Source organism: Calonectris borealis, chromosome 19, assembly GCF_964195595.1.
Source record: "Calonectris borealis chromosome 19, bCalBor7.hap1.2, whole genome shotgun sequence".
Classification (NCBI taxonomy): Eukaryota; Metazoa; Chordata; class Aves; order Procellariiformes; family Procellariidae; genus Calonectris; species Calonectris borealis.
In genome coordinates, this window is record NC_134330.1 from 2,823,021 (window position 1) to 2,850,809 (window position 27,789).

The 27,789-nt window shown below is 50.7% G+C and overlaps 1 protein-coding gene across 3 annotated transcripts; it reads right to left on the bottom strand.

The window, feature by feature from the left end:
- DHRS11 (dehydrogenase/reductase 11) lies at nt 1-27,753 on the bottom strand. Of its 3 annotated transcripts, none has more exons than XR_012676553.1 (7): nt 27,578-27,722; nt 12,113-12,322; nt 5,985-6,079; nt 5,398-5,527; nt 4,722-4,836; nt 3,992-4,057; nt 1-3,041 (listed from the first exon to the last, which is right to left on the bottom strand). XR_012676553.1 is itself a non-coding variant. In XM_075168382.1 (7 exons), the coding sequence occupies exons 1-7, from the start codon at nt 27,707-27,709 to the stop codon at nt 3,000-3,002; spliced, it is 768 nt and encodes a 255-aa protein (XP_075024483.1). In that variant the 5' UTR covers nt 27,710-27,753; the 3' UTR covers nt 1-2,999. The 3 variants fall into 3 exon arrangements, 2 of the variants coding, with proteins under 2 accessions (XP_075024483.1, XP_075024484.1); XM_075168382.1 differs by having other exon boundaries at nt 4,722-4,814; nt 27,578-27,753; XM_075168383.1 differs by lacking the exons at nt 1-3,041; nt 3,992-4,057 and having other exon boundaries at nt 4,634-4,836.
- Nucleotides 27,754-27,789: the final 36 nt, after the last annotated feature.

Here is a 27,789-nt window from a genome sequence, read left to right on the forward strand (position 1 = left end):
AACCACAGGGTGCCTCTCTTTATTCTTTATTTTACAGTTCACAATTAGAAACCTACTGATAAATTACACCCTCCTGTTTGGGGTTTTTAAATGCCTCAGAGTCGTGCTGCCAATCCCATCTCATCCCAGGAAGATGGCTCAAGGTGCCACCAGGTTACACGAGGCAGAGCGGTCAAACAATCCGCGCCAAACCCCTCCACAGGCTGTGCTTCACGTGGGAAGTTAACGAGCAGCAGGAATTATCCCCTAAAAACACATTTGAAATGGAAAAATATACTGGATATCATTTCAAGGTTATTTTATAGACTTGCAAATGTTACAAATGTTCTTGGGGAAAAAAAACCAAAACTTCCAGGGCTGCAGGTCAGCCAGGTTGTATTTGCAGGGAGCAACTACCCAGACCGGCCCTTTTTCAAGACCTTACATCTTAAGCAATTCTCTCCAAAGCCTCCTTTTACAGAGCAGAAAGATAAGTTAGGTCCCTCCTTAGCCATGCATTTCAACAGCTGCTTAACTTCCTACACAGTTGTGGCCACCAATTCAGATGTTTCACCAGTGCTACCCACATACCTGCTCATTTTTTTTTCTGCTCAGTTCCCAATTTCTCAACTTTTTTTTTTTTTGCCTCCAACTCCTAGTTCAGCCATCTTCTCTTAAAAAGATGGCACACACTGCACAGCGCATCTGCTGAATTTCAACAAGCTCCTGCAAAAGAAATCCTACGGAAAACATCAGGAGTTTTCATATAAAGTCTAACTGAACACCACAGGGGCATTATAAAAAAAGCACAGTAGTGCTTGAACCTTCCTTAGCCGAGTGCTGAATTGAGGATCATGGTGGCAGGGAGACTGAAGAGCTTTTCCAGCTGGCGCAGGCTCTCCGCTGCAGTGAGGATTGCTGGCTGCGTGGAGACCTGGACTGGCTGCTCCTCACAGCACACGATCTCACCTAATGCCGCGGGTGAAACCCAGCTCTGCGCAAAGAACCCACACAAAGCCAGCGCCTCGGCAAGGTGGAGGAGGGCAGTGCATTACAGGGGTGCCAGACTGCACCACGGGGCACGAATTTCACTCACAGTAAGTTAAAAGGCCAAATCCAGAGACGAGGCTACGTGTACTTGCCAGTAGAAACTGGTGACAGATGAGGAATGGACAGAACACACCATGAGCATGTATTTATAAAGAGGAAAAAAAAAAGGGGCAAATTGCCTTTGTTTTGCCATTACAAAGGAATGTTTTACCAGTTTTCTCCTTGTATCCTTCTACAATTGCTCACCTTTGGCACAAGGAATTCTATGTATCACAAGATTTAATTAATAATAATACTTCATATCAACACTCAGCACTTACATAGCGCTTCTCATATTCAAAGTGCTTTACAAAAGTTTGTGAGTCCTCACAACACCCCTGTGAGGTAGGTAAGTATTATTATCCCCATTTTACAGATGGGGAAACTGAGGCAGAGAGGTAAAGTGACTTGCCCAAGGCTTTACAGGGAGTTGAAACTCATGACGGAGTGGCCCAATTCCGGTCTCCCTTATGGTGGTGTAACACAGATGAACTCCCACAGAGCTATATTGGTGTAAGCAAAGCAATCCAACCCAAGTTTCTCTGGCTCCCAATCCTCCGCTCCGATCAACTGACCATACCTGCTCCACCTCAACCAACGGTTCGCCTTCCGAAACACTACAGAAAGTCCAGAGCGCAGCAGGAGCGAATCTGCAATCTTAAGGCAACATATACGTTAACAGCTCCATAGCTCTGCAGCAAGTTGGACTACACACAGACGTGTTTCTGCCATGCTGCAAGAATCTTAAGACAACTCAAGTGGTCGCCAGCTCTACATATATCAGCTTTGAGGCTGATTCTCTTCTCCCTCAGGTTAGAATAAATCCAGAGCAAAACAATGGGGCTGCACCAGCGTAGAACTAGTACGAGATCTGAACCAGACCTTTTACCTGCTGCTTCATAGGCAAACGCCCCTACTAATATCTTTTCATTTTGGACAGCTTCGGCATGGTTCATTTCACTCTCTCTCTCTCCGAGTTTGTATCTCTGCATATAAACAAACTTTCAACATTTCCGACTCATCAGCACCAGCATTTAAACAGCACCATACATCTTTCTAAGACCGATCAATATTTCCAGAAAAGTGTCAATGCATGCAAATATCACGTACAAAAACATCAAGAGTGCTGGGAGATGATACCAAGGATAGAGGTGATCACAAGACAGCACACATTTAGTTTTTATTAAAAATACCAAACAACTCACTCTTACTGTAACTATGCCACTTAGATGATCATTCTAACCTGCAGAAATACAGGTACTTTTCCTCCAACTATTTACCTACCTAGAAAGAAAGAGAAATAGCAAGCACACACATTTATACTTCCTCAAACTTGGCAGGCATGATTCATGTGAATGGGAAAGGAGGGTTGGGGGAGGTGGGTGCGATTGTACACTGGGGTTAGGGCAGTGGAGTATGAAAGAAGTAGAAAATATCACATGCATCATTACCATCAGTAATCAATCTGATGAAAATAAACCCAAAAATTAGATGGATTCATGTATGACATCCACTAAAAAATCTCAAACCCTAAGCATACTGAAGCTGGCAAACACCTTGTGCCACTTCACCTATGCCAGACACAGCATCAGCAAAGATGATCAAACAAACCTTGAAAAGAAATCAAAAGGAAGAATAAACCAGCCTGGAGACAACAATCTTCCACAAACCACTTCCCTGCATTATTTTCAAATACATTTTACTCTTAAGCAGTTTCAGAAAGGAGTGGGGAAGAAAAGAGACCCACTACTATTTTTTTTAAACTGGCTCAGCACCAGCACCAGCTCAGAGAGAGGGAGAGAAAAATAATTCTTCAAACATGATCCTTGGTACTTGATTAAAACATTGCTAGCCAGCCGACGAAACCCTAAATTGCCAGAGGGTTCGAAGTGGAGTGGATACACGGTGCTGCTCACGGTCCTCTTCATTTGCTATGATATCTGCTCCGTGGGCCTCATCTGTATATCTCCAATCTAGAAGAGACCAACATGGGATTTCACTGGAGCACTGAAGTCCATTTTAAATCCTGCACTGGGCGTTTCCCATGCTGCACATGAAGAAAGTTCCTGTGACTAGAAATGAGCCTGCTTAACTGAGATATTAGAAAGAAATAAAGGTGAACGTGACTGCACTGCCTTCCGCGGAAGGGATAAAAGCACAAACGTGCAGAAAAGAGTGCAAGAGGACACTGATTACAAACTCTCATGGTTCAAGTCTTTAGTTTGGTCCTGCTCACGGAGGGTCAAGCAGAAGCACGGCTTGACCAGCCACGGGCAGGACTTTTTATCCTCTTAACAAGGCCAGCTATCACTACTGATCCAATGTCAAGACAGCCACGTCTTGCTCCAAAGGAGCAGAGTTCACGCGAGGGGCTGCTAAACCTCTCATGATCAAAGTTTGCTTTTGCCACAGGAACTTTTCTGTTGCATATACTAAACTTTGACACTGCTCCTGCCTCCTCCTGGCTCCAGCTCAAAGCTGGTCACTTATTTCTTGTTTCACAGGATGGAAGTCCTTCTGGCAGCACGAGCACCTCACACCATCCTTGGGGAGGTGCAGAGCACTTGGCAGGATCAGGCCCAACACGTCATTTGGCAACTGGTAGGATCTGACCCTGCTGCAAGACTGTCAGCAAATCTCAGATGGCACTATCCAAAAAAAGGGCAAAACATGCCCATATCCCTACCATTCCCCCTGCCTTGTGCAGTCCTTCTCTGGGGGCAGAGCAGCCTTTGCTGGATCCGCAGGGATCCGATAAGGGAAGTGTAAACAAACGTGATCACTGCTAATCCCCAGCCCAGGCTCCGCTAAGCACACAGCCGATACAGTGGCTGCGACGCTGATGAGCAGACGTCAGGGCAGCAGTTACCCTCTCCGCCTTCAGCCGCCTGCCGCAGAGTCCTCCCACCCAACCACAGCCTACCTGTACATGAGGTGGGGCACTGAGGACATATATGACAGCGTTAGCCATATCTTCAGCTTTGAGACACTGGAAAGACAGGAAAGAGATTCTTAGTCAAAGGGCACCTCAGGAAGTTAGCCACAAGATCACTTCTTCCCTAACCATCAATAACGAGTTTCGACAGTGTCACTGGGGCACATCAAAAAGATGCAAGCAAGCAGGAAAAAAATAATCCATTAGAAGTTTAACAAAGGACGTGTCTGGTGCTGATAATTCTCCATTTGCTGTGAATAATCTTACTACTGGCACAGTAATTCTGCCAGGTCAGGCATTGCCATCCTTATCAAAAATTACCAGAGAAGCCCAAGAAAAATCCTATGCTAGCCACCTGCAAGACAACACGCTCTCACATTTCTTCTTGTGCAGGCATGTTTGCTTATTGTATCTTCTCTTCAATAAAGAAGTCACAGCCTGCCAAATGTCAAAGCTGACTGATGTTTATTTACAGGAACATCAAAATAAAAGGAAAAATATAGGGAGTCGGAAGCTGAACCTGAATGAAAATCTACATAGTGTGTACATATCAGTGCAAAATCTGAGGTTTGAGTGCTGAGACTTTGGGGATGCTGATTACATCCTGGAAAGCACTGGGCACTCTGCAGAACTAGCTCCTTGTGCTGTTAGCCAGGAGAGAGACTGTTAAACTATAATCAGAGCCACTTCCCTCTGTTTCCATTTCTCCATGTCCTACCCGAATGCTCTCATAGGTTGCAGCAGCTCTCTCGGGGTCATTATCATGAAGTTTAAAAGCAAATCCCGTTTCCACCAGTCCTGGAGATATACACTGGAAAAAAGCAGAGCACATCCTAATAGGATTTGTAATTCCCCTTCAGTAAAAGAATAAAAAAAAAAAAAAAAAAAAGGAGAGAGAACATTTTAGCACTGAAAAAGCCAAAAAACTCCAGCCCCCTTTCTATTGTTCTCCCTCCCCACCCTTTTTCTAGGGGAATAGTTTAAGAAAGCAGGCTTTGTCTTAATGACTGTTGCGGCACAAATTAACTTCTGCACACATCGCTTCTGAGACGCAAGCTCTGCATGAGAGCAAACAGCCCAGCTGACTGCCTCCCTCTGCTGTCGTGAGCTCCCCTCGCTCCCGGACAAGCAACTGCCCACTTTGTGCACCCAAAAAGTTTATTCCCTGGCACAGCTCATTGCTCCTGTGCCTCCTGCCCCCCAGTCTCTCTCTGCCTGGGCAAGAGAGGTGGCCAGGGACAGTTGGCCGCAGGACTCCAACGTTCCCAGTGTGCTCAGCGCTATTTTTGCATTTCCTTGCCCGTTTTCCAAAAGGAAAACCTCTGCCCCATAAAGCTGCCAGCTCTCTACCACCCACAAAAGCAGGAGAGGGGAAGAGAGCCCGCAGTACTCACTGTGGCTCGTATATGAGTCTTTGCTTCTCTGAGTTCTTGCCTCAGCCCCTCCGTGAGGGCTGTAACCGCGTACTTGGTGGCACTGTAAAAATGCACCACCGACTGTGGCACAACGCTGTGGCCGTTCATGCTGAGGAGAGAGCAGAAAGGAAAGTGCTGGGAGGTGGGGAGGCAAGCAGCCCCTAGAAGGAACCAACAGATATTCAAGCCACCGTAAGGAACACAGAAAGAGACGCTGACGTGGTGGCTACGAGGGGAATCCCCCTCTCCTGCAGGGAATGCCTACCACCAGAGGCTCCTCTCAACACAGCTGTTTTCTGGAGCTGGTCAAGAAGTTTCAGGCTTCAACCTTGCACTGTCACAAGTGGTTGGCATTATCCTTTTCTCCCTGGTTTGGTCCTTCTTGCATTTAGACCAGCAGAGGTTAAAAAAAAGTGCTTTGAAAATCAACCATCGCAATCCTGAGAAAAGCCCTCCTCGGGCACCATCAGCCCACTCCGAGGTTAAAGCTCCACCACTCAGATGCTCTCTGGGAGGCGGGGAGGAGGAAGCCCACGTGGCTGATCCCACATTCCCCCCTTGCGTACCTGTTAATGTTAATAATATGCCCATCATCGATGTTTCTCTCTTTCATGGACTGGTAGGCCTCTCGGGTGCAGATGCTCACAGCCATCACGTTGACCTGAGGGAAGAGAAAAGAGGAAGAAACTAAGAGGACCCCTGCCTGGCACCTTTCGACTTGCCCCCCGCACGCCCAAAGCCACGATGCAGGTTACAGTCCCCGACCCACGGCAACTCCTGCGAACGCCAACGGAGGGAAATGCACGTACGCACACCGCACGCCTCGCCACACACCCCAATCACGCTGCGACCAAGATGGGGCTGCAGTAACAAGGGCTTTGGGCAGGGGAGGCACAGACATCCAGTTCTGTGGGACAGCCTTGGCCTCTGCCAGAAATAAGTGGACTTAATTGTTTTACAGACAAGAGTGAGGGTAGAGTGCAAGGTGAGGGAGAACAAACCCACTTCCCCACAGTCAGCACTCCGTCCAGGAGACAAAGTTGTTTATTTTGTACAGCACTGAGCACACTGGAGTTTGGGCAGCTGATAGGACACTAGCAGCAGGTAATTAGGTCAGCTAGTTAACGAGGAAATCCCCAGATATTGCTTGTCAGAGCGCCAGGCGCTCAGAGGCACTGCAAACCACATCCAGCAAAGAGCTTCCCATGCACAAATGAAGCCAAAGATCACGTCGTGCCATGGGGAGGGCCAGAGCGGGCAAGTAACCCTGCAGATGTGAAAGCCACCGATCTGTCACACTGTCCGCTGACATTTTCCTCAGCCCTAACTGGATAAGCCAAGGAAGAAAGCAGTTTGTCCAGTCCTTTCGCACAGGATCCAGAGCTTTCCAGGCTTTTGCTCTTTGGACCAGCACTGCCCAGCACACCGTGGCTCGGTTAAACTCAGCCGTATCACCCCTGCAATGTGCCACCGTTAATGCACAGATGCCTCGAGCATTTGCTGACTGTAAAACACCGAGTCAAAATTTCCAGAAAGATGGAGATATGGAAATTCTCCCAGCTGGAATACAAAGCACCCAGAGGTGTGTGTAAGACTGATGAGCAAGCCGTCTCAGCAGCAGTGCTAATTGCTCAAGTTTATAGAGGTTTAGATTTGGAAAAGTAGCTGAAAAGTAGAAAGCGTCTGCTGAAGCCCTCTAGAAAGGATGTAACCACTTCAAGGCAGGACACACTGGCAGGTCCTACCCAATGGCACGTCACTTTGCTAACTAAATGAGCAGGCCAGACAAGTCTGAAAACACCGCTGTGAACTAAATATCCAGGAAGAACTAAATTTCTGATGAATCAGAAGTCAGGTGCAACTATAAATGGGAGGAGCAGCAGGAACAAGGCCATGTGGACAGCAAGCGAAGGATATGTGTGAGGGCTGCCTACCATCGCTGTGAAACTTATAAATAATGGGGCAGGCTAACGAGGACTTGCCAGCACAAAAGGACATGCAAGAGAGGAACATTAGTTTGGAGACCAGAAAGTAGGAGGCAGAAAGGGATGGATTCGAGAGACGTAATTACTGAGCAGCACACAAATGACGAGTGGGGTCAGCTGAAGGATCTTCAGGTCACTGCTTTTGTCTTGGTCGTTATTTCTATTCATTACTAGAGGCCATGCTTATGAGTTTTTGTCTTGGCGATAGATAAATAGCACGTTTATCTGATCCTGGAGTACTCAGGCAACACAACAAGTAGAGTCATCACCCTCATCCAAGCGCACTTTGGTTGAGCACACAGTCACTGCCGGGTATCTCAGTCACCATACCTGCAACTACAGAGATAAATTCCCTGGCACCAGGTTGAAGATTTACCTGGCTGTGCAAGGAAGTTAGCAGACATGTCAGCAGAAGTGGCACTGTACAACCACCTCAGCAGTGGAGTGAAGCCCAGAGCAGGCAGGGCGTCTGAAGGCTTTCGGATTTCACGGTAAGAAGGCCAAGGAAAGCGGATGTAACCCGCTCCAGTCTGATATACTCACCAAGAGAGGAGCCAGTCCTTTCAGATACAGATCTGGGCAACTGTTAGTATAGAAAGCCTTCGTGGCAAACGACATCTCTGCTTTCCTCCCTGCCCCAGGACGCCCTGAACCCACCCGGCACCGTGTCTTTGGCACAGTTGCTCCCCAGCTCCACTCCACCTCCGTAGGCCACTAGAGGGTAACATCAGCCTAAAGCCTGGGACCCGGCTCCAGCGCTGTGACTCATGCTGAGCAACGCTTCCTTGCGTGGGTAGAGTTACAACATTTTGACAACTACTTGCAAAGCAAGATACTAATCAACAGCCACATGGGAAAGTCCAGAGCCCGTACGATAAGACACCCTGGTACAACAAAACAACGGGCTGGAAGGCAGCTGAGCTGGGATTGCCTCGCTGCCTTTTCCCTATAGCACCCACAGGATTTTTGGGTGAAATCCCATTTCAAAACGTGGAACAGGCACTCAGGAACCTAAAAATGTGCCTGGAAAATGAGCAAGTCTTAGGGCTTTATCACTTTGAGAAATAATCTAAAGGCCGTTGTTACAAATATCCATGCAAGACATTTTTCAGCCTTGTTTCCATTTTAAGAACAAAAGGTTCAAAGGTCCCTTAGCAGAGATGGCCAACACATCTGTGCTCTGCCTTTGCACAGCATGCCGCGCAAGGCAGCAGGTCTGGGACTGCCGCGTGTGTGCTAATGCAATAGAAACAATGAAGGCACATTTTCTAGTTATTAATGAGTTCCAATTGCCACGTTGGGAGAACATAAAAGATCCAGTTCCTGGAAGCACTGAGCATTTCACTTCCCAGAATCAGCCTTTTCTAAGGCATCAAAATGAGTACCCCAGCTCCTAAATACATATAAAAAGGCAGGTTACAGAAAACATATCTCTGCACAGATGGTATATAAAAACAAGAAGAACAGAGCCTTGCTGGTCAATGAATAATGCCAAGAAGAATCAAACCCATTTAGTGTCTAGAGGAGCGAGAGGATGTGTGCTGCAGTCCGTTGTGCCCCGAACAGTGCAGATGGAAAGTTCAGCTTGAATTCCTGGCTGTAAAGGTCAGTAGGTAAAACGTGAAGGAGCTGTTCAAATCCCAGAGCCTGGAGTCAGTGTGTACACAGCACCCAGCCCCGGCTACTCCCGTGCGGATTGGGGACGGCTGGAGGACTTTGCTCCGGCCTCATGTCAAGCACAACCTCACAAACAAGTAGAGAGAAAAGGGGGGAAGCTGTGAACCAAAAGATGACAGGCTCAGAACCTGCCTGCGATAACACGCTCCCTCCCTGGCACGCTCCGGATTTGCTGGCTGGCAGCGCTGGGCTCCCCGCTGCTGGAAAGCGACGGAGGGGCGATTCCCAACATGAGCCTGCTGCAGCCCTGGGAGAGGCAGCTCCCCCTTGGGAACAAACACCAGACAGTAAGGAACTGGAACATTAAAAAAGAGAAGGAATAAGTAAACGATAACATGATTTCGACTGTTAGATGTATAGCAAGAAATTTTATGAAATTTTATGGTATACTCAGAGGGGAGCCTGGAAGGAGACAGAGCCTCAAAGCTCATAAAAAATGCATGGAAACAAAAATCGATTTACGAAAAAGAAAAAAATGCCTTTAATTTAAGGCCCTAATGCCTCCTAAATCGATAGATTGATGGCTGTTTAGAAACTTCTCCTGCCTTGCACCCCAGAAGTACACTGAAACTTTCCAACAGCATCTCTCAAACTGTGCTGCTCACTAACACCTTTCTCCAAGGGACCTTTGGAAGAAGCCTCCCTGCTCCTGCTCAGCTCTGCAAAGCCCAGCGGCCCGTGAAAGGCACTGGCAACCTTCCCCCATCCTGACCCTCCGAGAGCTTCAGAGCATGCAGGAAAAATGGGCCTGGCGAGGGTTTCCCTGGGGCTGGTGTGCTACAGCGGGGAGAGCTGTCACTGCAGATCCCTCCCCAAAGCCCGCTGCCACGCCGGCGCCTGCACAGCCACGGCACGCTTGGAGAGCGAGACCTCCAAGCAGGGAGGTCGCAGCCACAAAACTGGGGACACACAGCAAAAGGAAAAACCCTGAGCTATTTCTACCGCTTACCAACAGGCTAAAAAGCAAAACCCAGGCTTGTCAGGCTGCCTAGGCTGAGGTGGGTGAAGCGTTCGGGTCTGGAGGATCCCAGGGCTTCACCTTCACATTAAAGGTGCAAGTGTTATTCAGACAATTACACACAAGCCAAGAGCAAACCCACCAGCTGCTGGGAAGCTGGTGAGAGGAAAAAAATCTGCCAGCATATGAAGAAAGCTTGGGTGTCTCAGTCTGTTCCCAGTGCTACAACAGCATTTTTGCCAAGCAAATGAGAGCAGATATAGCCGTACAGATCACCTCTGGGAATAAAATATTCCCCCGGCCTGGTTTCCTAACGCTGCCCTTGCGCAGCCACCACCCTGCCTCTCCTCCCACCCCTTCCGTCACCCCGAAGCAGCTCCAAAGGATGCACTCGCAGCACCCACAAGGAGGGGGACCCCACAGGCTCCCAAACCCCATGTCAGGCCACTGTATATACCAACACGGGAGTGTCTCGTACAGGGCAACCCCTGTTCCAAAATCTTCCTCCCTAAAAGTGGTGGAAGGTGAGACAAAGGGAGCACTCCCACCTGAGCAGCCAGGGAAGGGAGCATGGAGAGGGGAAGGGTCTTCAGCAGGCAAAAGCCCCCTGCCCACCTTACAAAGAACAAAAGGTCAGAAGAACAAAGAGAAACGAGTGTGAGGGACTCGCAGCATCCACAGAGGCATCCACACCAGACGCGACGACAGCGACCAGGACAAGGAGTTTACAAGGCGCAGGCGACCCGCGGGGCCAGGCTTGCAGCGAGACAACGCTGGGAAGTGCCCTGCTTTACACCAGCTCAGCCTCAGCTACACTTCACTTAATTTTCTTTAAAGACTCCATGGCAACCAGGGACGGGGAGATGTGGCTGTGCAGTGACCCAGGCTGGGCAACCCACAAAAGCCTGGCTGGGCAGACAAAGCTGAGCTGAGCTTGCTTTGGCTGCAGTCACAGCAGCCAGCAGACCAGCCAAAATCCTAACAAGAACTTAATTAGCCAGGATATGGCAGCTCTTGCCCTGGCAGCAGGAGTCCGAGGCCTCAATGTGCCTCTCTGTTTTGCTTTACACAGCCCCTGAATCTGCTGCTGGATGAACAGCCACCGGCTGCCGCAGGAGCCGACAGATCCCGGCTCGCTCCGCTGTCAGATGTAGTACAGCTTCGAGCAGCTTTTCAAGTAGACATGTCTTTTCCTTTACTAGGACAAGCCCTTACAGCTGCTGGAGGTGCTGCAAGGTTTACTCAAAGCCATGAGTTTGACTCTTGTTCCTATGAGGATTTAGCTTTCATGCACAAAAGTAGGTAGTATAGGAGGGGAAAATCACCTTTGTGAAAAGCTCTTGTTTCGGCATCTCACCGGCCAGCGCTGCAGGAAGGCCAGTACAAAAGGGCCATTGCAAAGGCACACAAACTGGCCCGGGGTCCCGCAGCCGTGGCTGCCACTGCTATGTGCAGAAAAGGGCCATCACATAATGACAAAATGACATAATGACTTTGGGCGAAGTCCCAAAAAGATGCACAGCAGCACCTCAGGACAGCAACACCCAGGGAGAAGCGCTGCTAGTAAATGGCATGGGCCATTTGCACAAACTCCCAGTTCGGCATATGAAATTGCGTTGTTCACATCCAGCTGTAACCAGATTATGGGCAGAAAATTAAGCTATAAAGACAAAAAGCATTACAGCTTTTTAAACCAAAAAGAATCTGCCCATTTTACAACCCACTGCTACAACTAACAGGATTAGCTACAAAAGCCAGTGCTTGGCATTCAATTTCCTATTTTATTGAAGAAAAAAAAAGTGAGGCTCATCACCCTTTAGAAAGCCATTGAGCTAAAGAAAAAAATGCTACTGAAGGTATTGAGTGTCTTCATACTCCAAGGTGAAGGCATGTGGCTCAGCAGTGCATGATGTGTTTCTATTCCCAATCAGCAAACCCGGGCCACGTCAGAGCCAGACGGGAAGCAGGTCCTCAGCTCTCCACACGTGAAATAAGTAGCTGGGGACAATGCTGCTGGTGGCCAGAAGAAATAAAAATCTAGCACAGTTCCTGCTCTCCCAGTGGCACTACTCACGTCTATCATCGTCCGCCAGCCCTCCGTCTTCCCCGAGAGCAGGGGCTCCGGGCGAGCCAGCCCCGCGTTGTTGATGCAGACATCAACTCCTTGATGAAGGGTCTTGATGGCGGAGAACATCGACAGGATCTCCTCTTCGTTGGAGAGATCGCACTTGTACGGGATGAGGGTCCCCGGATAGCCGGCACTCTGGCATTCAGCTGCCAATTTCTAGGGAAGAGAAAGCAAGGAAGAAAACAGCCATCAGCCTCCTCTCCTTGTGGAGCAGCTTACCCAGCCATTCGCTTAAAAACACACCCCAGGGCTAACAAAACATGGCAGCTTCCCGCCGAGCCCGTCTTAAGAGCAGGCGCTAGGGAAGAATCATTGTAAATGCTAATTAAGAAAAAAGAAATATCGATATACATGAGAGTCTGAGCCCTTCAGCCTTTAAGTTATTAAACTTGAGGACACACTCTGTGCTCGTCCATCACCCCAGGCAATACAGGTCGAGGTGAGCAGGTGCTGGCAAAATACAAATAAATACTGCTGCGGCAGCAGGCTGCAAGTCTGCCACGCTGCTGCGCGGATAAAGGATGCGGCAATCGCATGCCTGACAATTCCTCATTAGCCATTACCAACAATTATTCCGAGCATCCAGATCTTTTATAAGACTAGACAATATAAAGCAAATGAAAGGCCAAGAGCTGCTGCCGGCCACCTGTGTTAATGATGCGGCAGCCACCGCGCCAAATCCTCTGGAGGATGCCCTTTACCCCCTGATGCTAATGAGACGCAGCGTCTCATCTCTGATGTGTCGTATTAGCGACAGTGACAGCTTCCAGCGCGGGGCGAGAGCCACGTGATGTCTGGTTTCTGCGGAGAGATGGACTCTGGCTACAAACGTCCACCAAATCACTCGAACGCCATCGCCCACGGCGGTTTCACCGACGTGACATTTCGGAGGGTGCAATAAAGCCGCTCTCCTGCCAGAGGCAGCTTTCCCACTCCTCCCGGCTCCTCCCTGCATACCAAGGACTGCAATTCACAGCCGTTTATAAAAGGAGGAGCGAGGCCCAGCACAGGAGTCCCCTGGCTGGAAGCAGAGGACAGTGATTGCACATGAAGGCGGCTGCCGAACATCCCGGCCCCAGCCGAGCGCCTGCCCTGGAGCTCACTCGGCCTCGGCCAGAAACAAGGACATGGGGAAGCCGGGCCACCAGCCGCAGCACCCAGGACCACCCGAAACACCACCGGCAAGCTCGCACTGGAGGGGTGCTGACTTTTTTTTGCTTGCTGTGAGGTACAGCATCACCTCCCGGGCTGGCCCAGCCCCTCCTGGCCCTCCAGGAAGATGCATGGAGAAATTCCCACATTTTGGAGAAGGCAGATGCTGAAACCAGCCCCACCATCTGTACCAACACAGGGAGGAGCCTGGAGAGCCACGCTGGCCTTGGACACAGCTCGCTCTAATGAAAGGGGTGACAAACCAGAGCGTTGAAGGTGGCTTGCTCCCAGGGGAAGCTAGCAAGCCCCGGGGTCCCCTGTCCCTTTCACTTAGCAGAGCCGGTCTTTCGGCGGCTGCTGCGGGGGCAGACTTGCCCCCCAAAACACCCAGCATCGGTGACATTCGCCGTTTGTCAGCCAGCCTGATGTCCAAATTCTGAAATAAACATTAGACAAAAGAAAACAAAAAACAAACATGGAACATAAGGGAAAGTGGAAAGAGAAGAAAAAAATCAGAGACAGCACGGCACTGCTCCCTGGCGCAGGCTGGCAGGAGAGCTCGTGGGGCTGCATCAGTTCACAAACACCACGGGACCTGGCAAATGCCAAACCAAAGCACGGGCCCAGCTCCCATCCAGCTGGCCTCCAACGCTTGCCATCCCGCAGATCAGATGCCAGCACGCCCAGGAAACCTGCAGGTTCTGATCCCTGAAGTTTCGATAGAATCGGCTCTCTGCTCCCCAGCCAGCACAACGCAGGACGGCCGCGTGCCGCAGGGTAACAAGGAGGGCTGGTAACTCGGTTAGATGCCACAAAGTCCAAAAAAGGGAAAAAAAATCCACCTGAAGATACGAATTGGCTCCCAACTCCAAATCATAAAGTGTGCTCTTCGTCAGTGGGTTTTTCGGTGACCAACTTTCTCTTAGCCAAGTTTTACACAGAGCAGGGCTGAGCATCCTCACTGGGAGAGGGACAGACAAGCCAGGACCTGCAAACCCCTCTCTGCGCCCCAAGCACATTCATTTTAATTACTCTGGGGCAAGTGGCTCTGTTCGGTAAATTATTTTCAACCTTTCTCAATACCTAAGAGCACCGCAGAGGAGGGCCGAGTCCCTGAACAGTGATTTTAAGCTTTTCTGATTTGCCTTTCACAGCAATCCACAGCTTTCACCGACCACAAGCCGAAACCAGCCCAGGTCTAAGGGTCTGGTCCAGAAGCCGCTCTCCTTTCTGCGTACCGCTTCAGTGAAGGCATTGCAGTTACACAAGGATTATGATTATTGCTCTCACAGCACCAAGCGAGAAGGGGGTGGACATGCTGAGTTCAGCCCGGAGGTCGATACGTCCCAACAGCATCGCGCTCTCTGGAGAGCTCTGCTTGGGCTGAGCTAGACAATATTTCTGCCCAACGGAGAACAAAGGGGCCCCTGGGACTGAATCGTACCTCTCTGTACCCTCCCGGGGCTGGTTTCGCTTTGCTATACATGCAATCTTGTTGATTATGTGCTGATAATAGTAGAAAAATATATACTTTTTAAAGATCGGAGTACACACTTGAGAAAACAGTTCGGGGAAAAATCTGCAAAAGCAGCATTTAGAAAATTAAAAGCAGCATGAAGGGCTGCTGGAAGGTGCTAAGGGGTGGGGGCTTGTTCCTGCTAAGATACAGGAGGGAAAAATGGGCAAGGGGCCCTCAGCCACGTTCTTCATAACCTGGCACCAAGGTGACAGCTTCAGAGCTCTCTCCATCCCACCGCCCAAACTCGAGCACTCCACTAAGGGATCCATCCCATTTGGTATTTGCTTGTAAAGTACCACAGCTTATGTCTGGGACAACTTCTTCCTGGTTCACCAGGTCATGGCCAGGAGCATGGTCTGACTTTGCTCTTGGAAGAGGGCTGGTGCCCTGGCACCTCCTGCATTGCCCGGCCACGTTTAGTTTGCTCGATCAAAAGCTGGGTTGAGTTATCTTTCTAGTGGTGCCTCCAATTTTCACTGCTGGTGTCAGGGCTCGTCGCAGGTGAAGCGGCGTGCTGTCTTTCAAAGTCAGCGTACTCTCATGCAGGAAGGAAAAGCGGGGATCGCGTCCTGAGGCTGAGCATCACGGTGCATCCCAGAGCTGCGGGGAGGAAGGCTTACAGCTCACGGCAGGAACCGGTCCAGCCGAACTCAGCCCTGCTGAACTCAAATCAAGCAACGCCAATGATTTTAAAAGATGAGAAATACAAGCATGAGGGAGAGAGCTTGTGGAAGGAAGAAGGCCCATCAGCATGGACAGGAAAGGACGGACAAGCTTATCTACAGCCCAGAGGGAAACGCTGTGTTTAATAGCTCCGTTTCCATGTTCAGCTGTCACTTTTCACTATTCGGTGAAGCCTTTCCCTCTTCAGTACCGCTCCTCGATGGAGGCAGACAGGGTCTAAACACCACAGGCTGCAGCACAGCAGATGAAGGAGCAGATGAAACACGGGGTGCTCTGGACAGCAGTGGCTGTCGTGGTGGAGCTGCCCATCCTGTTTTCCCAGGCAATCTCCTTAGCTTATGTCTTAGATGGACCACGAGAAAGCTCTTTCTTACTCAGGGAAAGGCTTCTCTGCCACAACTGACCAGAGAAATCAAATATCTCTCCAGATCCTTCTTTTCCTGCCTGGTGTCTCGCCGCCTCAAACGAGGCTCAACATGGATCCTTTCATCTCGCAGGCTACCCTTGTGTTAACAAATTCTCTTTGAAAACGAAGTGCCGAACACCACTGACACCCAGGCGGCGCGGAATGTGCTTCAACCATCTATAGATAAAGAGTCATCACAGGCTCTTCAAAGAAACATCAACTGCGGGCAAGTTTGCAAGAGAAGACATGTAAAGCAACTCTCTGAATTAGGGAGCTTGCAATATTTTTCCAGAGCATCCGTTAAGTCACTCAATTAATGCTCATTCCACTTTAAGCACACCACACGCACAAGGAGGGAAAAAAAAGAAAAGTGCCATTTTTCCAGATTTCATAAGCAACTTGAGAGTGACCGCGTAACGCAACACCAATATAGACGGGGGCCAGGGCACCTCCAGCAGCTGGAGATGAAGATTTGAAACAAGACCTGAGCATCTCTGTACCACACCATTATCACTGGATGCTTGGAAATGGACAGCCAGGTGCTATAGCTACTGGTACAAACTGGGATAATGCAGCATAAAGAAGAAATAGACACCCTGTGTGTTAAAACATTTGACCTAGAGCCTTCCACTGCCCTGATGCAAGCCCTCGCCCCTGTAATTCTGATACGCTACCCAGCATGAGCACAGTACCCGGCAAGTTCTGCAACACCCATGAAAGCCCAGCTTTCCACCCGGCAAGTTCTGCAACACCCATGAAAGCCCAGCTTTCCACAAAGGGCATCTAAACTACTCGTGTGACATAACGAGCCAATACAGCAGTATGTACTAGATACGCGGGCTGCGATCTGCCTCGTGCTTAGACACCAATTTTTCCATTGACATCACAGTGATTTATCTCAGCTTCCAGCAGTGTTGGATGAATGAATGAGCAAATGAAAAAAAACCACCCAGCACTTCCCTGAGTGTAAGAAAGACAAAGAAGAATACCTGGTCATGCTGCTTACTATATACTATTTAGTCGTCTGCTTTTAAAGGTCGAAAAGGATGCCTCGCATTTATGGGATGTTTTCCATATGTTACATACACGTCAGTTCTCCCAAGAAGGGGTTAATGCTCTTTATGCATACGACACTTGGAAAGGGCACAGTGCCATGCATTTAGATTCAGTCTTGGTAAAATGGTTTTACAAAACTAATTGATACAAACATTTAAAGGGACTCTTAAGGGGAGGAAAAAAAGAAGAGAGTCACGTAGGGCTTTATTTGGCAAACCATCCTATTAACTTCAGACACATTTAGTTCAGAGAGATTAAAGCCAGAAGAAACCATTAGGTAATTTTTAATCTAACCTGCCATTCATCACAAGTACTTGCATCCTACTGATTTAGCTTATGCTTAAATACATAGCTGTACCAAGAAACGAACTGGAAAGAAACCAAAATCACCCCAATTACTTTTGCTATCTAAAGGAAATGAAGGAGAAAAATCCTAACGAACAGCATCACAGTTGTGAAAGAAAACTGGGGGCTTACAAATCCTTTCATTTTTCTGATTGGCAAGTTTGAAGCTTCTTTTAATTAAGATTTAATACCAGTGCAACAGCATAATAGAAGAAGAGATATATATGGAATAAAGCACTAGACTGGGGTTTATTTCCATAGTGTGCTCTGTGACCATGGGCAAGATTCAGAGTTATTTCCCCATCTGTAAAATGGAGATAATCCCTTCCTAGAGCTGCCAGGTACCTGGGGCTTTTTGCCCACACATGATCCAAGGATGAGTATTACTTCACATTTCTTCCAGTTCCTTTTGCCTGGCTCCAGGTGCCCAGCCAGGGCCTCCATGGGAGTCTAAAAGGAGGTTTCAAATGAATAAAACAGTAAAGTGATGCTCCTTCCCTCTTGTGAGCTTTAAATTGATGCTTTTCGATGATTGTTTGCCAATCGCCACTCCTCAGCTCCGATCCGTGTCTATTCCAGGACAGAAGGCAGAACGGTGGGGATGGGGAAGTTTGGAAAACAAGGTTTAAATGGAAAAGCAAACATGCAGTACTCAGCTGGGGGCACCAATACCAAAACCTAGTACAGACAAAGAAGGACCAGCACCAGTTTCAGACCGTTTACCTGAAGTGCATCTCAAGTACAGACAGGCTGCCTGATCAGGGAGACTGGATTTTTCACACTGCTCCAGAAACCCACCACCTCTTGGCACAGGCAAAGGAAAAAAGTGATCAAAATTTGGGACAAAATTTAAGTCCCTCTATGTATTTTTTGCACCCTCTGTCATCCTAAATGTACTGACTTCACAGTCCTTGCAATGACTCACAGGTGGCACACAAAATCAGCACTCACGTAATAAATAACCGAGAAAAACCAGATCTCATTTTGTGGAAGAGAAGGGAATAGAACCCCGGGGAACCTCTTGGACCTATCTGCTGTTTATCAGCTGCCAGCAGCGAGAAGCAGACCATGGAGAGGCTTCTAAGGGGTAACAGTCCCACTCAGGTAGTCATGACCACGGTCATCATCAGGGCTACAGAGCACGGCACGGCACGGCACGGCACGGCACGGCACGGCACGGCAGCCCTCCCTCCTCCGGGCTCCTCACACCCGTGGTGCTGCCACACTTTACATCTTGGCATATCCCCGGCATCAGCTGCCCGGGACGTCTCCCCGACGGTACCCAGGCTCTGGACACTGAACATCAACACGGCACCTGCCCTTCGCCCGCAGACCCGTCCCACAGGCTCCACTCCTGCCCCTCTCCCGCCCGTGGGAGCAGCCGGGCCCAAGGGAGCCACTCAGCTGGTGTCATCCCAGGCATCGAAGCCAGACTCCTGCTAAAGAGGCGCCTGGCTGAGCAGCCACGTCTTCCCAGTCCTGGTAATTGTCCTCCCAGACTGCTCCAGACTCTGCTTTTTTCCAAGCCCTCTCTGCTCCCTGCGCTTTTTCAGTAGTTAAACATCCAAGATTGTTTTTTCCTAGCTCACTTAATTTTAGATTTCCAGTGCCATACACGCAAGCCAAATCGCCCCATTTACGCTGCCCTGAACGTCCCTGCTACCTTAAGGCATTCAAACAATCGCTCCGTACGTCAAGGCTGAAGGCACCTCTTTTTTTTCCTGCTTGCTCAGATCACGTTGCCACGGGCTGGCGTGGGGGAGGAGGAAACACGCTGCTCCCACGATGACAGCTCATCAGAGCAATCTCTCTTGCTTATTTGAGGTATGACTACCCTAAAACAAGCATCATAGGTGCCTGCCTGCTCCTCAGCTCCAACATGCACAAAGCAGGTTCCCACGCAGCCAGGCACGTAGATGCTTTCCTTCCTCACCGAACCCCACGCTCTTATTAAGGCCGAAGCTGCTGGACAGCCGCCACCCGCGGTCCTCCGCCAGCCCTCGGCTGCCTTCGCAAGCAGGGTTCAAAGACCACGGAGCTCCAAGACACCCAAGTGCCTGCACGCAGCAGACCCGACGGTCCACGCGTCGCAGGCTGGATCGCCGCCCATTCGAGCACAGATTTCCAAGGCAACCTGCAAACACATCCCTGGGAGGGCAGAGCCGAGCCGGAGCTTCAGCCTGACACCCTCAGATCACGGCACATGCCTTCTGTGTCATCTCCACCGCAGGCGAGCACACCTCCACTACACTCAGGGAGTTGAAAAAAATGTATTTATTTATTTTAATTAAATCAAACCCCACCTAATCTTGCAGCAGTGAAGGTCTGAGACCCCTGAAGATGTAGGGTGTGATCAGAGGTCCGTGGAAACCATCAGCACATGCCCACCCTGAATAACGTATGTTGTAACCGAGTATATCACCGTACCTTGTGGGTAAGACTCGGGAGCACTCCTGAGGAGAGCCGGGACCCGTTCCCAGCTCTGTCGCAAGCGCACTGGGAGGCTTTCCCCCTTCCCAGCCCCAGCATTCCCACCTGTGAGACAAAGAAGCAGCCACCCACCAGATGATAACCCACCGGAGAGCTCCTCGCTCGCAGGCCCAGGAAAACCTGAGCGTCGATCGCAGCCGCTGGGCTCCCAGAGCTTGGCCAAGCCCCGCACGTTGCTGCAACACAGACGTCTGCCAAGCACCCGCCGCTGTCACCGAAAGAGCTGTACCAGAACAGCGGGTCTCACCGTCAGATCACGAGATCGGCCTTTTCCCCTCTCGACACCCCACAGCGCAGCCCTGGATTTTCTCCAAAGCTCGCGGAGCTGGGCGTTTGCCCGCTCTCCCCAGCGCCATCCACGCGGCAGCATTCCTGCTGCGAGGGCAGGGCAGGAGCCGCGGTCCCCAGGCATCTGTCTCATCGGCTCCCATCCTGCACCCGTGTAATCCTCAACGAATCCACTTCTGAAAAGACAGATTAACGCACGCTGGGAGAGCGGCAGACCTTCCCCCACCGGCTCCTAATGCTCCCCAGCACCAAAATTCAGATGACGGGTCCTGAATTTTAATACGTCCCAGATTTACAACCCACCGACAACCGTGGTGAAGGCTCCGCGCGCCCAAGCCCAGCCGTGGTCGGAGCAAGCGGCAGCGACAGCAAGGATTACCACTTCCATCGCCGTGCAGCTGCAGGTGCCGCGATTAAACATCTGTGCTAACGCCATCGGACACGGGGGGCTCAGCGCCGCTCACATCTACGCCGATGCTAATCCCCAGTTAAGCTGAGCGGAGCTGCAGCTGATCTGCACGAGCCTAACAGGGAGAAAAGTCTGGCTGAAGGAGCAAGACCGCAGGTCCTCTGCTCCCATTTTACCCTATAGAACCAGGGTGGGCACAAACCCACCCAGGACCGACCAAGGCAAAATAATGATATTGTCAGCCAGGAAATTACCATTAACACTTCCCACATGGACACTGGCAGGAGCAAGGGTTAAAGTGCGACTTTAGCACAGCCGCTGTTTTTTGTGGAGCTTAAACTATTAACAAGCCCCAGGAAAACCACCATCGTATTTACTCCCCAACACTGTGCCGGCTGCGTCCGGACCTCCCTGCCCTGGGACGCTCTCCACAAACCCAAAACACAGACCAGAAAACCCCCTCCGTGCCTGGTCGCTGCTCCCATCCCGCCCTCCCACCTCCGCAGGGCAGCAGCTACCAGGTTTTACATGGGGAAACTGAGGCACGGGACAGCTACCTGATCTGCCTTGTTACACAGCGAGGCAGAGGCAGAACAAGCACCCCACCATGTCTCCAGGAAAAGGCTCAGTTATTACTGATTTTCAGGGCTGCAAGTGCAACGTACCCCGGTATTGCTGCTTTACTGCAAAGAGAAGCGGAGAATGGGGGGCTGCTGCAATAAGACATTTTTAAAGCACATTTTGGGGGGAAGGAGGATGAATCCAACCTGATTTAAAAGCAACCCTTCCCCCACGCGCCTCTGAGCTTCAAGGCTGAGGAGAACCATCGGGACAGCGAAGCATTTGTTCCCACTACTCAGGACAGCAATTATGGGATCTCTTTCGCATTTAATCAGGAAAGGATCTGGTCAGGGACGAGCAGCAATAAAAGCACCTCAGAGGCCTTGAGAACCCACCACCCCCGAGGCAAGGCTTTCCCCAAACACAAAACAAGCCCTTCCAGAGGCCAAGGAGAATCTGAAGGTCATTCATTTACACGGGGACCATGCCTTGGGATTATCCTGCCTGGAGCTGCTCCTCCTGCCTTAAAAAAAATAATTCATTGGGCTACCGCGCAGCCCAGCAGCTCCGCAGCCTGCACGCCCGGAGAGCGACGAGACAGGAGAGGGGGAGCGACGCGGGCCACGACGAGCGTTTGGGGACAGCGGCTCATCCACCTTCGGCACAGGGAGGACGGGAGCCGCAGAGGCCGAATTCGCGCCTCTCGCGTTCAGCCAGGAGCCCGTTGCTGTAAGTCACAGGATGAAGGCGGCGTGGGCACAGAAGCAAACCTGTGTTTTCGGGGACGCCCCGCGAACCCCAGCCCCGACTGTAGGGCAGAGGGACAGACCCCACCGTGGACACCCGGCACTGCGGGGACACCCACAGCTCGACCCCACGGACGGACACCCACAGAGGGAGGCCAAAATTTTAACCAGTTGACCTCCAAGCCATCAATGCGATTTGCACGCAACGTAATTAAATTCCACATTCAGGTACTACGAAACAATTTAGCCGTTAATTAACCGCCTTGGAGCACCGAAGGGGTCAAGAGCCTCCCTTGCACCTTACGGCCCGGGCAGCGACCGGTGGAAGGGATCAGCCAGCCCGCAAATGGCTACTCGGGATGCTCAGCTGCCGGGAGGAAGGCTCGGCGACTTCTTCCTCCTCCCACACCACCACGCGCTGCTTGATGAAGAGAGCAGTAACCTCGTCAGAGATTGGACTGCTCGAATCTGCAATCAATAGCTCAGCTTATCAAAGGCTATTTCTTGAGCAAGATCTAACCTTGACAATGCAGTCCCTGGTTATAAATGTTACCTTTGATCAATAACTGTCACAAATGCATTAGAATTAATCGGTTAAGCCTTGTATTTTAAACCACATTTATTGCTTCCTGTACAGCTCGCTCTCTCCACCCCAACAAAGAACAAAAAAATCTTTTTTTCAGAACACGACATCCATGATTAAATCTCTCCAACGCCTTGAAGCAGGCCATCGCCCAAGGGCCCCGATCTCCCCTCGCTCGCCGAGCGCAGCGGGTTCCCCCCCATCCTGCCCCTCTGGCAGAGCAGCCAGGTACCGCTGCTTCCCAGGATGCTCGCTGGTCTCCCGGGAGCAGCCGGACGCTTTGTTATTTGGCCTGCAGCGGACACAAGACGTTCCCATCGCAGAGAGGGACGAGCCGGCCGGCACGCCGGAGCGGCGCAGCTCTGTGCGCTGCGACCCTGCAACCCCGCCAGCTCAGCTGTTTCCAGCAGCGATGCGAAGGACTGCAGGAGCCGGCTGGCTTCCCGCACCTCTCCCAGGAGCCTTTTCTAAGGGGTGAATTAACAACACTTGGAAGGCGTTGGAGAAAAATACAATTAAAAAAAATTTAAAAAAAATAAAATCACAAAATAAGTGACAGACGCCCCCGGGCACCCTACAGCAAGGTAGCAAAGGAATGCCTGAGCTGCTGGAAGATTTCTAGCAAAACTGAGTGCAGCAGCATCAGGTGCTGCCTGACCCGAAGCGGGTGGGACTGCCCCAGCCGGAGCTTCTCCCATCGGCGACAGCCCTGGCCACGAGGCATGCACGGATCCAGTGCTCCGACACCGGGGCCGGAGGGAGAACTCCTGCCAGCACTTTTGCCATTCTCTACAAATATAAAAATAAAAATACATGAAATTAAATTTTATTACAAAAAAAGAGTGTAATAGCAAGCGTCGACTGCAAACTCTTTGGAAACAGCTCCCTGTCTCGTACTTTCCTGTGTTCCAAAAGAAAAGCACCGGAGTACCTCGATGCCTTTACCATGCCCCTGAGCCAGACCCTACACTTACCACAAACCCTCCCAAGTCTTCCCCCACCCCAGGGAAAGAACACCGCAAAATAAAACTTGTGCATCATGCTGAATAAAAGACCAGAGAGTGGTTTGCCAGCCGGGGGGGAAACATTTTGTCCGGTGCATGGGGAAGCTCTCTCCCTTTTTTGTGCTGCTGCGAGAAGTCAGATGCTAAATACAGATTTCTGGAAAACATCAGGAAGAAGAAAGTTGAAGAGCCTTGTAGTGAAGCCATCAAAAGCGATACACTGCCTTTTGTCTGCGGGGTGGAGTGACTGCGGCTAATGTGCTACCGCGCACCAGCTAGGCTGTGGCGAGTCATTAAATCACAGCAAGTCTTCTCCCACGCTGGAGACCCAAGTGATCAGCGAGGGGGTCCCTGTAAAGGTGATCCTCTAATAGGGAGCAGTTTCCACCAAAGCTTGGTCTTACAGGCTGCTAAAAGCTCCTGGCTCATTCATTAAAGCACTGACGCTCGCTCCTGACTTGGAACACGTGTGGGTATCTGAAGAGCAGAAAACAGTAAGAGCACAGGCCAAAAAGTCTGTGACAGCCATTAGGACCTCCAGGCTTCTCATTTAAAACCAGCTTTCAACCCGAATTATTTCCTGGCATGCAAAAGTAAAATAAAGTCATTTTAATTATATTTTATTCCTCGATGTCTGGCTATTAAAGTTACTGTTGGATGACCCACACGAAGAGTCTCCACTCACAAAAGTGGCACGAGTGGGGAACACGAGGCTCCTTGCGAGCGAGGACTGCAGGAGGGTCAACACCGTGTTTTAAAGGGTCACGGGTAGATCCAGCTACAGAGGGGAAACCCAGCCGCCGGAGCCTGCGTTTGCCATGCCTGCACATACAAAGATGTGACAAAAGAAAAATCAAATCCAATTTTGAAACGATACCACCGAAGTCAGCCGGAGCACTAATCAAGGCAAGTCAAACACACAGCTTTTCTACAGAGCCATGGAAGAAAGAAAAAAAAGAGACTTTTGCAGTTTTTGTAAGCCATTAACATTTTTATTTCAAAAGTCAAATAAAGAGCACTGGAGTCATGACACGGGTTTAATACCAAAACCGCAACTTTGCAAATCCTTCGTTATCTTGCCTCAAGCCCTTATCTGATTTTCCAAGAGATTAAGAAATCTTGACATAGCATTTATTGCCCAAGTTAAGCTCCCCACAAGACAACATACTCTTTCAGTCACCCGTTTACAGTAGGTTATAAAACCACCACATAGAGTGGTTCCAGCACTTTACCTTAAAATGGATGACTAGTGCATAACATCAACGAAAACATACGCTTTTCTGCTACAAAATGAGTACTGTATTCCTGCTTTTACACTGTACTGTTCGCACTCTTTCCATTTCAAGCTGCCTTGATGTATTTTTTGGGTTCATTCCTCTATACACCATTATCCACAGGGGTAATTACTGAATTACTCAGTTTTAATACAGCAACAAGACTTGTCCTGCAGCAACCATGGTCGTGATGCTCTAACCTCTCCTTTATTCACATCTGGCAACACCAAGCCCTCAGCTCCTTCATATTTCTCTCCTCTCGTCCCTCCATCACCGCACCCCAGCCCCGAACATCAGCACAGCTTCCCCCCTCCTGCCCTTCCCGCGCGAGCCGCTCTCCCCGAATGAGCGCATCCTTCGAATCCCCACCGAGGCGTCCTGTAAGGATGCTGTGCTCCAGCTCCCGACCAACAATGACTTGGAAAATCAGCAGCCGGAGATGACAGACGAGTGTATTTTGCGGATAGATCTGGTTATACAATAACTAATCAAGGTAACGACACGCTCGCAGAGTGCCGACAGCACGGACCTGCCCAGTGCCTTCCTCCTGCCCGGAGCATCCGAAGCCCCTCAGGGGCAGGAGTCCCGCCGGCAGCTCCCGAGACGGGGTCTGGCGGCATCGCCCGCCGTGCCAGCCGCAGCACGGTCATCCTCCGCACACCACGCCAACTCCCGCTCCTCGAGATGGCTTCTTGTGGCCACGTCCAAAGTCCCAAGTCCCAGCATGAGCTCAATAGTCTGAAGCCTGAATATCTTCCTCCTCCTCCTTTTTTTTTTTTCTTTTAAAGAAAAATAACACAAGGTGAAGCTCCTGGAGGAAAGCTTAGTTATCACAAACAACTCTGCTCCAAAGGCAGGGCAGGAGTCGGTAAGAAGCCTCAGCTGTGCCGACAGAAGTGTCCCTGGCAGCCAGTCCGAGGTGATGGACCTGTTCCCGGCGTGACCCTGGACCACCTCGCGCTCCACCACCTTCCCTTCCCTGAGCGAGCAGCACCTCTGGGATTTTCTTCCTCTTTAAGGAAATGTGCTTCACAATAAATAAAACCAGAATAGCAACGGAGCAAAACACAGTCCAGACACCTACCAAAACAAATGAGCTGCAAACACAATTCAGTCCTTAGAGAGGACGGGAGACAGAAGTAAGCAGGGACAAACATTAGCTGCGGTGTTAAACACAAGGTTTTGAAACACAACAGTGACAAGAGACTTGGAAGATACCGGTCAGCACTGCTCAGTAAATGTGCGTACCATACTACCCAGATAAATCGCCTGGATAAAATGTGATTGCATTTTGTGCAGATTCAACTAAAAAGGCAAAGCCTTTAGAAGACTACACTTTCTTAAATCTACACTGTATTTTTGCCAGAAAAGTTTCAGAAAGGAAGGCTTTCAGGCTTCAGAAAGGAAACTCCTCTGTAGCACTGAAGGAAAATATAAGTTTCGTTGATTTTGTTTACCAAAGAAAAACAAAATATTTCAAAAGAAAATCAAAAGAAAAGGCAATATTGGAAATGGCTTTTCTTTCTATTTTGGAGGGGAGTGGGAAGCAACGGCATCCTTTACGGCATCCTTAACCAGACACCGTGAGGCTGCAGCAGCCTCATGAAGCCAGGGAATAAAAGTACATTAACCACCATCAGCCACACGTGGGAAAGCCTTTGGAGAGCCCGGCTGTCCCTGTAAACTGCAGTGTCAAAACGTCGGGAAGTCCAAAATTAGAAGCCAGCCCCAAAGGACAGTTAAATAAGTTGCGTCGGTGTATTTTCTCCTCTCTGCAAGTGGTGTCTTTCTCATTCATGATGAGGAATGGAAAAAGTTTTGTTTCTTCCAAGCATTTCTTTATTTAACCCCACTTCTCAGCAACACCAGCAGTGTCAAGCCTTGTTTTCCATGATTTTTTGGATGATTTACTCCTGATGTGGTCAGCTGTGCAGAGTGAGTCCTTATCCCCTTTGCTAAGGAAATACGAACGCTGGATGTTCGTATATATATAATCTATAGATCTCCTTTGGCTGGGCAGGCACCAACCAACCAAGATGACAATATTTAAGCTGTCTGACTACAACTTTTTTCCTCCCTCAGAGGAAACTTCTTAAAAAGTAAATAAGCCTTAGCTCGTGCCATTGCGAGGGAAAGCCTGCAAATGCATCCAGCTACAAAAAAGGCTCCCACAGAAACTATTTCTTTTAAGCATCTTTATTTTTAAGCCAACGCCGTGAGGTTTGTGACTTAGCTCTAGAGGTGCCGGTCGTAGGGGCAAATAACACGTTAAGGACCGAAACCCTATTTTAACATTAACTCATAGGAGCGCCCCACCTCCCGAACGCCAGCGTGCAGGCAGAAAGCAGGTTAAACCCCACGCCGAGGGGGGTCAACAAGCCCTTAAACATCCCCGCTCCCCCCCGCGCAGCCAGACGCTGGTTTTAACCTTCACGAGGTAGCTCAGAAAAACCCGAACCTGAATCTGCTCCTCGGGCATCCTCCAGCCAGCCGTCCCTGCTCCTCCGGGCTGGGAAAAGCCCCACGCACGGCTGTACCCGGCTCTTCCCGGGCAGGGCTCCGGACACCGGGGCGGGGACGGGACCACGGAGGGAGCCGGCCGGCCAGCGCGGCCCGGGGACGCTCCGGTATCAGCCCCGCGCCGTCCCACCGCCCGCACCGGGGCGAAGCCGGCGAGCGGCACCGCGGCCCGGCCCACGGCGGAGCCCCGGCCCGCCGCGCCCCCGCCTCGCACCGCCCGCGGGCCCGGCCCCGCTGCCGGGAGCGCTCCCGCCCCGGCGAGGCCCCGCGGGGAGGCGGCAGCGGCACGGCCGAGGCCCGCCCACGGGGCGCTCCCGCCGTAGGGCTGCCCGCGCCCCGGCCGCGGTCCGAAAGGTGCCCCCGGCCCCCGGTACCTCGATCTTGTCGACGCTGCGAGCGCACCCCACCACCTTCATGCCGTGCTGCACCAGCGCCCGCGCCACGGCCGCGCCGATGCCCACCGAGGCGCCGGTGACCAGCGCGACGCGCCCGGTCCAGCGCTCCATGGCCCCGGCCCGGCCCGGCCCCGCCGCCGCGCACAATGCGCCGCCCGCCCGCTCCGCCGGACACGCCCCCGGCCCACCGG

What these genes read in the sequence shown, in the direction of transcription:
- DHRS11 (XM_075168382.1), bottom strand. Translation starts at nt 27,709, where the DNA reads ATGGAGCGCTGGACCGGGCGCGTCGCGCTGGTCACCGGCGCCTCGGTG. An exon ending in CATATTATTAACATTAACAG is followed by an intron (nt 5,528 to 5,984) that starts GTACGCAAGGGG and finishes CTCTCTCCTCAG; the next exon opens with CATGAACGGCCACAGCGTTG. An exon ending in CAACCTATGAGAGCATTCGG is followed by an intron (nt 4,058 to 4,721) that starts GTAGGACATGGA and finishes CTGTCTTTCCAG; the next exon opens with TGTCTCAAAGCTGAAGATAT.